General features: G+C 37.1%; 1 protein-coding gene across 9 annotated transcripts in view; it reads right to left on the bottom strand.

Moving 5' to 3' along the window:
* The window catches only part of GPHN (gephyrin), a 435,000-nt gene that overhangs the window by 114,960 nt on the left and 307,534 nt on the right, over positions 1–12,506 (bottom strand). The window contains exon 10 of one of the 9 annotated variants that reach the window (XM_081088060.1): positions 11,483–11,524. The exons of the other annotated variants lie outside the window; for them this stretch is intronic. Coding sequence (XP_080944186.1) covers positions 11,483–11,524 — 42 coding nt within the window. The remainder of the gene's footprint in view (positions 1–11,482; positions 11,525–12,506) is intronic. 9 annotated transcript variants of the gene reach the window in all.

Below are 12,506 nucleotides of genomic sequence, written 5' to 3' on the forward strand. Positions count from 1 at the left end.
CCCAGCACCGGGATCAGCGGAGCCGCGAGGCCTCCCGGCACCGGGATCAGCATGAGAGGGGGCAGCGCCCAAACCCCCTGATCGCCCTGCGGCTCTGTGTGTGACAGGGGGCGGGGCCACAACCTCCCTATCGGCCCCGCTCTGTTCCTGACAGGAGAAGGCGCCCCAACCCCTTGATCGGCCCTGCTCTGTGCCTGATAGGGGGAGCTCTCCAACCTCCTGATCGCCCTGCGGCTCTGTGTGTGACAGGGTGCGGCACCCCAACCCCCCGACACCATGGGCCCTGCTCTGTGTGTGATGGGGTAGAGCCATAACTCCCCATTGGCCCTGCCCTGAGTGTGACAGTGGTGGCACCCCAACCCCCTGATCGACCCTGCTCTGTGGGTGATAGAGGGCGGCGCCCCAACCCCCTGATCCGCCCTGCTCTGTGCGTGACAGGGGGGAGCTCCCCAACTCTCTGATGGGCCCTGCTCTGTGCGTGACAGGGGGGAGCTCCCCAACCCCGTGATGGGCCCTGCTCTGTGCGTGACAGGGGCTGGCGCTGCAACCTCCCCATTGAACCTGCCTTGAGTGTGACAGGGGTGGTGCCCCAACCCCCCAATCGGCCCTACCCTGAGTGTGACTGAGGGTGGCAACGCAACCTCCCAATCCGCCCTGCTCTGTGCATGACAGGGGAAGGCGCCCCAACTCCCCAATCGGCCCTGCTCTGAGCCCGACCAGGGGCTGCACCTAGGGATTAGGCCTGTCCTCTGCCACCCGGGAGCAGGCCTAAGCCAGCAGGTCGTTATCTCCCGAGGGGTCCCAGACTGCGAGAGGGCACAGGCCGGGCTGAGGGACCCCCCCTCCCCTCCGAGTGCACAAATTTTTGTGCACCCGGTCTCTAGTAGTATATAAATCCCTAAATTAATCCTTATATTTTGACCCTCAATTCAATTAAACTATAGTGCTATTTCAACTTGTTAAGGGTAATATAAACTTTTGAGTGCTAGCCTAGAAATCTGGTCACTATAAGTTACTTTCATGGCAAAATGCTTTGCCCCACTTTTAAGGCAAGTGCTTGTAGAGTATCTGTATATATAAAAGCCTAAGAGACAGGTTCGACTGGCCGACCGGCCGCTATGATGCCAACTGACCACCAGGGGGCAGATGCTTAACGCAGGAGCGGAAACCACAGGCATGGAAATGATGGAATAGACTGAGAATCTCAGAGGGAAGCGGGGAGGAGGGAGGGCGGGAAGAGATTAACCAAAGAGCTTATATGCATACTAGAGGTCCGGTGCATGAATTTGTGCACTGGTGGGGTACCTCGGCCTGGCCTGCGGGGATCGGGCCAAAACTGGCTCTCCAACATCCCCCAAGGGGTCTCAGATTGCAAAAGGGTGCAGACTAGGCCAAGGGACCCACTGGTGCATGCACCAGGCCTCTAGTGACATATAATGGAATTCAAGGACAATATAATGAATATAATGATGGCATTCAGGACATACTACCACCAAATATGGCACTTTGGCATACTCAATTTTTTAAAATGGAGAAGTTTAAGAAAACGGCAGAAGCAAGAAGGTCTTTGTCTCTCCCTTGCCCTTCTCCCCTAAAGCAGGTCAGAAGACCTTTAAGTGAGAGGTGCCCTCCCTATAGCATAAGGAAAGGCGCATCCTTATCTCTAAGATGAGGGGGCACTGAGAAGAATTAGAACAAACAGGCCTTGCTAAGTTTCCCCCATTTACTACCCTTAGCTCATATTCTTTGCCCTATCCTTTTTCCCCCAACAAATATCCACTTATTATCAAAACTATCATAAAAGCACACAGGCTTAACTATTTCTTTGGTCTTCATGTTGCTATGAAGGCTATGTCATGTAAAATTTATAGAAATGATGCTGTATGGTTCTCTCCTGTTAACCTTTATTAGGTTAATTTTCAGACCCAACCAGGGACCATAACAGTGTCAAGGAAAATGTTTTCCTGCCCTAAAATAACAATTACAATAAAAAGTACTATTCTTATTAGCTATAATCTTTAGTGAAGTGGTGTATAGGTGTGCTAAATAATGCGAACACTAAAAAGGAAAGTGATTTTGGAGAAAAAAGACAAGATAATCTGGGAAAGATAGTCAACTGGCTAAATGAAAAGAAATAGATGTTCATATATAGCATATTCAACATACTTGACCATGACTAGGAAAAAGAAGCAAGCAGGAATGTGTATAAGTGTTCATGTTAAGTTAGGTAAAGTTGATAGTGAAGTTAATAATACTTGATTTTTCAGTCAGAGTTTGGCTAACCATATGTAAAACATACTTTACTGCATGACAAATGTAGCAGCTACTATGTCTAACAGGTAGTTCAAACTAAACATAACTTTACCTTTGTACCTCTAGTATATATTGAGTACTTACACACATCAGGCACTGTATCAACCAGTATTAAGTGATTAAATACATAAAGTACACTTAACAGGAAGTATTATTCCCATTTTATAGAAAAATGAAGTGCAGACAAGTTAACTTTCCTAAGATTGCAAAGCTAGTAAGAGGCAGGGTTGGGTTTCAAATCCAGTGCTGGGATTCAAATCTAGCCCAAACACAAAATTTTTTAAGCATTATGCTAAATTCATCTTCAGTAAATTTACTTCAAGACTGTGAGAAAACCAATAAATATTAATAACTGCCAAAACATGAACATCTTTGGAATATGGTGAGAAGCTGGTTAATCTTGATTCTTTCAGAAAAATAATTTTAAAAAAATCAAATAAATACATGACTCATATTCTCAAGTCTTAAAATAGACATGGTAAGCATGAAGCTATTTAGGTATTTTAGTATCCTCAAAAAATGGCAATAAGAAGAATTCCCAAAGAAGAAATTTTTTAAGTATGGCTTTAAATGACAACTGGTTTCAAGAAATACTGAATTACTTAAAGAGTAGAGAAAGAATTAATATGTTTCTCAACTCTGGAAGAGAATTAAGCCTGATGCACTATACATGCACTGTATGTAATAAATTAGCTTCTCCTTTATGAATATAGACTGGTACCATCTTCGTAGGAGTTTGAGAAAACAGCCACACAAATAACTTGTTCTGTGGTTTAGATGAGAAATCCCAGTTGAAAAAGGAAGTGATTTTGAACGGGGGAAAAATGTTGACCAGAGAAAACTGACAATTCTATTTGCCAAAGTTCAGGCTACACATTTCATTGCACTGAAATGCATGTTTGTATGAACAAGGAAAAGAAAATTTACATTGCTGATAGTCAAGAAGATACTTTCTGAATCTTTAAAATTTAGACCAGGTTTGTTGATAAACTAAAACTGTCTGTAAATCTATGGGTATGAACCACAGCAGGGTGTGACCACGAGCTGCTGAGTATTCCTGCTCTGTAATTTGCAGGCAGCTGTGCAAGTATAATATACTACCTCACATATAGAAGAGACAATTGGGTTAATTAAGAAAGAAGAAGACAAATGGAGACAAAATGCAGGCTGTGGTGTATAAGGGCACATGAAAGAAAAGAATTATGGGCATCAGCCCAGTAAGGAGTAAAAATCACTTTGATGTAAATTGTCCTTAATATTGAATAGAGAGCAATCAAAAAATAAAGCCCCTGGGAATTTATATGTTGATCCTTCTTTAGACTTAAATTGCCTACCAATACTCCCTTTGTGTCTTGGTAATAAATAACGAAGCTTTGGCTGGCTGGTGTTGCTCAGTGGTTGAACGTAGACTTGTGAACCAAAAGGTTGCTGGTTCAATTCCTGGTCAGGGCACATGCCAGGGTTGCAAGCTCAATCCTCAGTCGGGGCATGCAGGAGGCAGCCAATCCATGATGTTTCTCTTATCGATTCTTCTATCTCTCTCTTTTCCTCTCCCTTCCTCTCTCTCTAAAAGTCAATAAAACATATTTTTAATTTTTTAATTTTACTTTATTGTTTAAAGTATACAAATAGTTGTACATATGTCTCCTAAAACAGCTTCAATGAAAGGCCTATATATGATTTATTTATTAATCAATAACACTAGATTCTGACTTCAAGTTTGTTGAAAGCTAAGAAATACTTACTATTGGTTTAACAGCTTTCTTTATTTTTTTGCTTGTGTACCAATTCTGATTCCCATCTGAATTTATAAAAGCATGATTTTTCATGGACTTTTAGTCCCTAGTGTTTTTCAAACAGGATGTCAAGGAGACTGATTGAGGACAGAGAAGAAAGCTGCATTGCTCTAGGTAAACTTCAGGTTTCAACAATAGGGGGAGAAAGACAATTCAGTAGTTCGAGATTCCCTTCTCGCCTATTACATCCAAGGTCAATAAGGAATTAGAGTTGTAGAGATTGGAACAACTATTTCATAATGATGATGCCCACACTCAAAAAAGACTGGGCCAGCTACCTTTGTTACTTTAAAAAGTAGAATATCAGAATATGCTGTAGGAAAGCCAGTCAGGCAATGGAGAATTAAAATGTTTTAGAAGCACTGACCTAGAATAGTGATGCTCAACCTTTTTCATCTTATGGCACATATAAACTAATTATTATAATTCTCCGGCACACACACAAAAATACATATTTATTTGCTGATCTGACAAAAAAGTAGGCGTAATTTTGATTCATTCACACCGATGGCTATTATCATGTTGGCTGTTATCTTTTTTTAAATTGACAATCTAAGGGAAAAGAGGTCAGTGTCCTTGACTAAATAGTTAGGTATTGCATGTTTTAAAAATTCTTGTGGTACACCAGTGTACCTCTTGTAGCACACTAATTAAAAATCGCTGACCTACATTATTTTATGCTTCAGGAATTTAAAAAATGCATGTAAATCTTACTCATATTTGACACATACAGAATGAGATATTTGAGACTGTGTTTGAACTCATGACCTGGTTAATATGTGTTTATTAAATGCTTACTGTGTGTGCTGTGTGTGGGGGAAGGTAGTATAAAACCCAAAAGAAGCTAAGTCAGTGTCTCTATCCAACCAAGTTCCTAGAATGATCCCTGACCAAAGCAAGTGGTATACACATAGAATGATGATGATGGACAGTGATGATCCTAATAATAATGGCTGATTACATCAACCCAGAAGAGAATATTGTGTTCCAATAGAACTTCTTGTGATGATGAAAATATTCTATATCTATACTTTGTAATATGGTAGCCACTAGTCACATGTGACTATTAAGAATTTGAAAAGTGACTGCTACAACTGAGAAACTAAATTTTAAATATTATTTTATTTTAGTGAATTTAAATTTAAAGGCTACATGTGGCTACAGGCTATTATGTTGGAAACGGCAAATATATAGTGAGAAACGAAACAGAGAATCTGAGAGTGAATCAAGTTGATCACCAACATGTATGCAACAATAAAAAAACAGTAAAAAAGGCAGGAGGAAAAGCAATATAGGAAAATATTGTCTTTAAGTACAATTCAAATTCCTTTGAGAAGAATGGGAATTGGTAGAGAAGGTTTTCTGGAGGAAGATGTGCTAGAGTTATGGAGGAAGAAAGAATAGAACAAATCTATCTATATAAAACCCTAATATGCAAATTGACCAAACTGCAGAATGACTGGTGGAATGACCCGTGATTATGACATGCACTGACCACCAGGGGGCAGACGCTCAATGCAGGAGCTACCCCCAGTCCACAGGTCCCAACTGGCAGTGGTGGGGGGCTGGGCCGGTGAGCGGGCAGTGCCAGGCCAAGGCGGGTGCAAGCGGTGGCCCAGAACATCCCGCCAGTTGCCCCACAGATCGGCCCTGATCACCGGCCAGGCCTAGGGACCCTACTCATGCATGAATTTTGTGCACCGGGCCTCTAATAATGGCCAATAAAAAGGAAGAAACAATATGACAAGAAGTTTCACCTTGACTGGAACTGTAGGTACATGATAAGGAGTAAGTGGTCAATTATCCTTGTTGCCTGGGATTGAGGGGGTTCCTGGTATATAGGACTTTCAGTTTTAGGATGTGGTACTTTCAGTGCCAAATTCTGGAAAGTCCTGAGCAAAGTTGGAGGAGTTGGTCACTTTTAGAAAATAATGTTAGATAAACAGTGGCTAGTTAAAGTATGAAGGACTTTGATAGAGAGGCATTTACTCTTGATAATAACTCAGAGGTAGGTTATTATAGCTTTTTTGATTGGAGAGCTGAAAGGAATTAAAGTGACCTTGGGAAGATTAGTCTAACATAAGAGAAAACAAGGATTATAAAAAGAGAATCAGCTATTTGGCTACTCTAGTAACCCAAATCTGAGGTTATTAGGGCTTTAAATATCCAAGTTAGAGGGGGGAAAAAAAAGAGAAACCCAGATGTGGAAACCTTATAAACTTTAGAAAAGTTCACTGATTTATTTGTTTAAGGCACTCACCATTTCCCAAATATTTTTTGAGTTCTTCCTATAAGACATACCAAGTTCATGACTTATCTTACTATAACCAGGGTTTGAAAGTAGATCAGACTACAAAGTTTATTGTACATATTAGAAGAATTAAAAGAAAATAATTTAAGGAAAGAAATAACAAAAATGACAAAATTTAATCATACACTGTCAAAGATGAAAAATAAAGAAGAGTCAAAACAACGAAGATTTCTATGTTGGGAAACTTTAAGAACATGATAAAAACAAGTGAATTAGACAGTAGAGTTGGACATAGTGAATTGACATCATAAAAAGACATTCAAAGAGCAGCTGGAACTCTAAGTATGAATGCAAACAAGGTATGTCATTTTCATGCATACCATAATGGCCAACATTTATTTGGGCTCTAACTATATTTAGAATTAATATATTTCATTTGTAAAATGATAATGTCATGATGATAAACTAACTTGCATTTGTATAAAGCTGGATTTCCATTTAGTATTTGATAGACTTTTTTCATTTCTATTTCCATTTGGATTTTAGTTATGTACTTAATTTTCTTATTTTGATCCAAAGAATCTATATACTTCAATTCATTTTTAAAAATTCAAAAGTGAGGAAGGAGTCAAGAAACTTTGTTAACAGCAGTTGCAGTGTTATATAAAAATATACTACTTCTAAGAGATTTCTTTAAACTGTCTCCAAATTTCCAGCTATTATATACAAACAGAATGAAAACAGTACACATTAAAGTGAAAGGAAAGAGTGGAGCATTACAGAAAATAGATTGCAATAAACAGTAAATCAATTATTAAAGATTTTCTAAGTGATAATTTATATAATAGGAAATCTTAGGTGATTATCCGGCAGTGTAGAATATTCATTTATGAATATTTATTATATTAAAGTTTCTTTTACTTTGAACAGTTTGTGGTCCTCTTTTTTAAACAGGAAATGCTATAGTCTTTAGAGTCCAGTTTTCTTCCTTTCTTTCCTCTCTTCCTCCCTCCCTTCCTTGATTATATAGATCTACTATCTCCAATTTAAATAAAACTTCCATTTACAGAAGCTCCAAATTGTAAATCAGTTGAGGTTTGTTTAGATCAGATTTGGTGTTCTAAAAGTGTGTTAAGAGTTCAAAGGGCAGCCTAGCTGGTTTGGCTCAGTGGATAGAGCATCAGCCTGTGGGCTGAATGGTCCTAGGTTCAATTCCAGTCAAGGCATATGCCCAGGTTGCAGGTTTGATCCCCTGTAGGGGGCCTGCAGGAGGCAGCCAATCAATGATTCTCTTCCATCATTGATGTTTCTATCTCTCTTTCCCTCTCCCTTCCTCTCTGAAATCAACAAAAATGTATTTAAAAAAAAAGAGTTCAAAGGGCAACTGTTTTGCATGTTACAACTTAAAAATGCCACTTTTTCTTTAGGTAGCTAAGTTCTTAAGCACTAAATAAAGATATAATTAAGTTTTAGTCTTTTTCTGCTCAACAGGAAAAATCAATTTAGCTTCAAAATTTTAAATTATCTAAATCAATCTTGCTACTGGGAAATCTAACACATTAAAGATAGGTTTAAAAGATGTTTATTAACTATCTTGGTGTAGACATTGTTACAAATCATTTAAGATTTATATGTAATATATATTCCCGCTTTGCAAATACAGGAGCGGGAAAGGTAGGTTTACAGTTGTAATACGAATAAGTAATCAATAATTAATAAATAATAATACAAGAATAAATTGTTTTGTATACCCACAACTATAAACCTACTTTTGCCCACCTCTATATGTCAGAAAATAGCACTATTTCTATCAGAAGATAGTACTAAGTCTGGCTTTTGTTTAGGCTAAGAAAATTCTGAAGCAATTTTTCTAAGTATTTTAAAAAATGAACACTGCTGAAACAAAGTTGAGGGTTAGAGATTTGGAAGGTGAGTTTTTCCCTTTTTTTCATGTGGCTTGCAGTGATGAATAATAGTGTACAACATGAGACACTAATCTCTAATTATATTCATGATATTTTTATGCATTCTAAATGTGAAGCCAATTCCATAGATAAAAAAATAGTTAGCAGATTACAATTACATTTGAGTAAGGCATAGTAGGAGCTCAATAAATATATTCTGAATAACTAAGTACAAAAATAAGAATAATAAATTATACAAAGGGATGTCTTTCTAACATTTCCTTAAAGTTTTCTATCTTATACAACCACATCCTCTTCTATAATAATATCCAAAACTATGTAATCAACGTAAACTAGGGAAATAGATACTGTGAGAATATAAGACTACTGCATGCCATTCAGAGAGCTGATGACTTTCAATAACCCCTGAACAGTAGAAACCATGGTATTTAAGAAAAAATTCTCTACCACTCACTTGACAGCTTTTATAAATTTGGGCAAGATATCTAACCTTTTGAGCCATATCCTACTCATCTGTGAAATGAGGATGACAATAATATCTTTTCCAAACAGAGCTGTAGTGAAGATTAATTAAGATAAAATAAGTGAGATGTCAAACACAGACTTTTCACATAGTAAGAGAACTGTATTTTTTACAAAGAGCCATCAATCACTAATACATGGAGTAACATTTGCTGAGCAGTATTATCCAGGTAAGGTTAGAAATTATCTTGTTCTTGTACAACTCATGGATGGATTTCTTTCTTTCTTTTTTTTAAAAAATATATTTTATTGGATATTTTACAGTGAGGAAGGGAGAGGGATAGAGAGTTAGAAACATCGATGAGAGAGAAACGTCGATCAGCTGGCCTCTTGCACACACCACACAGGGGATGTGCCTGCATCCAAGGTACATGCCCTTGACCGGAATCAAACCTGGGACCCTTGAGTCCGCAGGCTGACGTTCTATCCACTGAGCCAACTGGTTAGGGCAGGATGGATTCATTTCTGAACAAGGCTTATTATTTTTTTAGTCTTATGAATGCCACAGAAGATAGTGACATGCAATTGGTAAAGCATTAGGGTTTCGAGAAGTTATTTCTACCGTAGTGGAGGTTAGTGAACATGATGTAAATGTGAGGAAAAGAAGAGACTGAGCCATAAAGGTTTGGCTACCTCCATAATGATGCTATAAAATACATAATGTACTTAAGCAACAGTCTCATCAAGAGGCTTTCATATCAAAAAACATGAGGACATTCCCTGAAATTCTAATAATTAAGGCTTACATTCTAACATTTGTGAAATAGTCATTTACCAATTTAAGATGAAATAGAAAACAATTATAAAAGTTTATTTCTGTTCAGATGATTATCATATTAGAATGCCTAAGGAGTTCTTCATGGTATTAGTCTTTATAGCATCATAAGTTACCACCTATAGAGTCCACAGACATGTGGCATTGAGTGAAATATAGAAACCTACCACAAGTGACAAAAAGAGAAACATACTTCATGACAAATAAATAAAGCTCATGTGTCACAATGAAAGAAACAAACCCTGATAAAGCCAGAGTTCATTTAAGAGCTGAGTGCTATGGAGCAAATGCCATAGCATACACAATCCCATCCCCCTGAATCCAGTTCCACATTCCAACCTGAGAGCCCTCCTGCACACATGCTGTCACAGAGAAAGTAATACCCTGATGGATGCTGTAGGCTGTGATTGGAGATGATGCCAATGGTAGACTTCTTATACACTCTCATGGGAAATGGAGAATTGCCTGGATGAAGTGGCAGAAAGAAATGGGTTATATATACACCTTTTTAACACTGGGAATTATAATCCTGGGAACTTAAGAAAAGACCTATGAAAAATGTGATGAGATGACATAAGTCTTCTCTTTTAAAAGTCTTTGCTGATATCACAATTCATTTGTCTTTCATTACTTTGCTTCTCACTACAAATACATATTTCAAGAAGAAATTAATTATCCAAAAAATCAGTTTTAAGAGAAAAATATTGGTAGCAGTTGTAACTTGCAAAAGAAAGAAAATTAGAGAAGCTGGTTGTAATTCTACCAAATTTAAACTTTGTGAGGCTATGGGTTTAACTATGCTATTCCTTCAAGGCTTTTTCTTAAGTTTTGAAGTCAAAAGATGGTATTCTGCCTGTGGTCTGCATATACTTACTACCTGGTACTTTAGATACTGTGATCTTTCTGTTTGTTGTTGTTTTGTTTTGCATAACATTATAATATTTTTGTGGTCAGAATTAAGCTGACAATACTGGCCTGCACACGGCAGCTATAGCTAATGTGGCCTGAGCAAAGTGTAGAAATGTTATGTTTCTAAAGTAACAAACTAAGACCTTAAAATTCATAGGCTATTAAAGTCCTTTTAATTACTAGTCATATTTTGAGGTACATATATTCTTTCCTTTTAGCTACTTAACAGTGACCTTGCTTTGGAAAGAATATTCAAACTCTATTAATAATATTTTAATAAATATGGCTTATAAAAACAGAAAATCCATTTATGCTATGGTTTAACATAGTAAGAATAAGAAATTAAACCCCTAAAAAGGGCAAAGAACATAAAGGTCAAATTTCATGTAAAATATTTTGTTAAAAAAAACAACACATGAATCTCACGAGGATAAGCTCTTCTAGCTCATAAAAACCTTATAAAAATACAAGTATCCTGAGTAACCTAATTAGTATCTTAAAAGGGACTGAATCCTTTCTTTTAAAAACAGAGAAATCATATTAACTTTTCATTTAATAATCAGTTTTGGATGCTTTCCTGTTTCTATGGATAATGGGTCAGAGTCATCACTAATGTAATATACATATTCAGCTAACAGAGACAGACCTTTACCGATTTGCAAACTGGAATCTTTGTCTTTAGCCAATTTGAGTTTAATAACAAATTATTTGTTCAAAGGAATCTTTATGTAATTAAGGTGGTGATAATAATAAAATGGGCTATTTGGGTTTTAAGCATTTCAATATGATACAGTGATTGCCAGAAAAAAAGTTACTCAGAAATAGTGCAGTCTAAAAATATACAAATTTTCCCCAAAAGGCTAACTTCTCCCCTTTCAGCCAAATGCAAAGTGCAAGGCAAAAGAAATTAAGGCAAAAGGAAAATAAAATAAGAAAAATGGTGAGGGCGAGCATGTTGTTGACCATGTAATAAAACACGTGCAAAGTATACCTCAGAAACACTATAGGTAGATGAGCACGAGGGAAGCCGAGCCTGGTTTTGCAGTGGGGAAAAGAAAACACTGTTAAAGAGGAAACGATAGCATAGTAAGGGTCTCAGAAGTTTAGATGGCTCCATCACCAATACATCAGCCAGACAGTAAAACAGCCTTATAAGAAGACACTTGAGTTTGAAATCTCAAGGTTCAAGCTAGTTGAGAAGAACCTCGTGATAAAAAAAAAATACCAGCTTATAAAAAAAATCCATGACGAAGATGACTCCCTTTAATCAGAATCTGGTATAATCTTGTTGAAAAGAGGCTAATTTAAGGTTAACAGAAAAGGACTTTGTCCTATGGTATCACACCAATCTTCATTGGCTTAACACTAGCAAACTACATGTGACATTATTCTGTAAAGAGGGCACGAAGCCAGCTCAGTATTCTAATTCTGATTTCCTGTTCCTACTATTCCATTCTCAGTATTACTGAATATTTTTCTCTACGTATCTATACCTATAGCTCTATCTCTATTTATATCTACCCATACCAATACCAAAAAAGATATGAAATCTTAAACACAAACTCTTCTACAGACCTATCTTTTAAAAACAACTATTTTATACTTTAAAACATGTTTATAATCTTCATGACTCCAAACTGATCATTTTCTGGCCTGTTTTTCCTTTCTAGGTTGTCACATTGCCATGTTCAATTCTGTGGCTTCTTCTTTCATTAGGTTTTCTCAATGTCATGTAAGGCAAATTCTTAAGTCTACATTCTCTAGTTACAAAATTCTTCACGAAGTTCCAAAATACAAAGTTAGGATGCGAAAATGAAGATATAGGAAATGTCAAAATGGAGGAATCAAATGCCCTTATTATTTGATTTGTTTTTTAACTGTATTCCAGCTCAGCTAGATGTAGAAGGTCCTCAATGTATTTATTGAGTGAATGAATATACAAACTCTTTTCTTCTAACCTTAAAAAAACTTGAACCATGTGAAATAATAATCAGAAGGTTTTACACTTACCATTA

Source organism: Myotis nattereri (genome assembly GCF_964212035.1).
Source record: "Myotis nattereri genome assembly, chromosome: 1".
Taxonomy (NCBI): domain Eukaryota; kingdom Metazoa; phylum Chordata; class Mammalia; order Chiroptera; family Vespertilionidae; genus Myotis; species Myotis nattereri.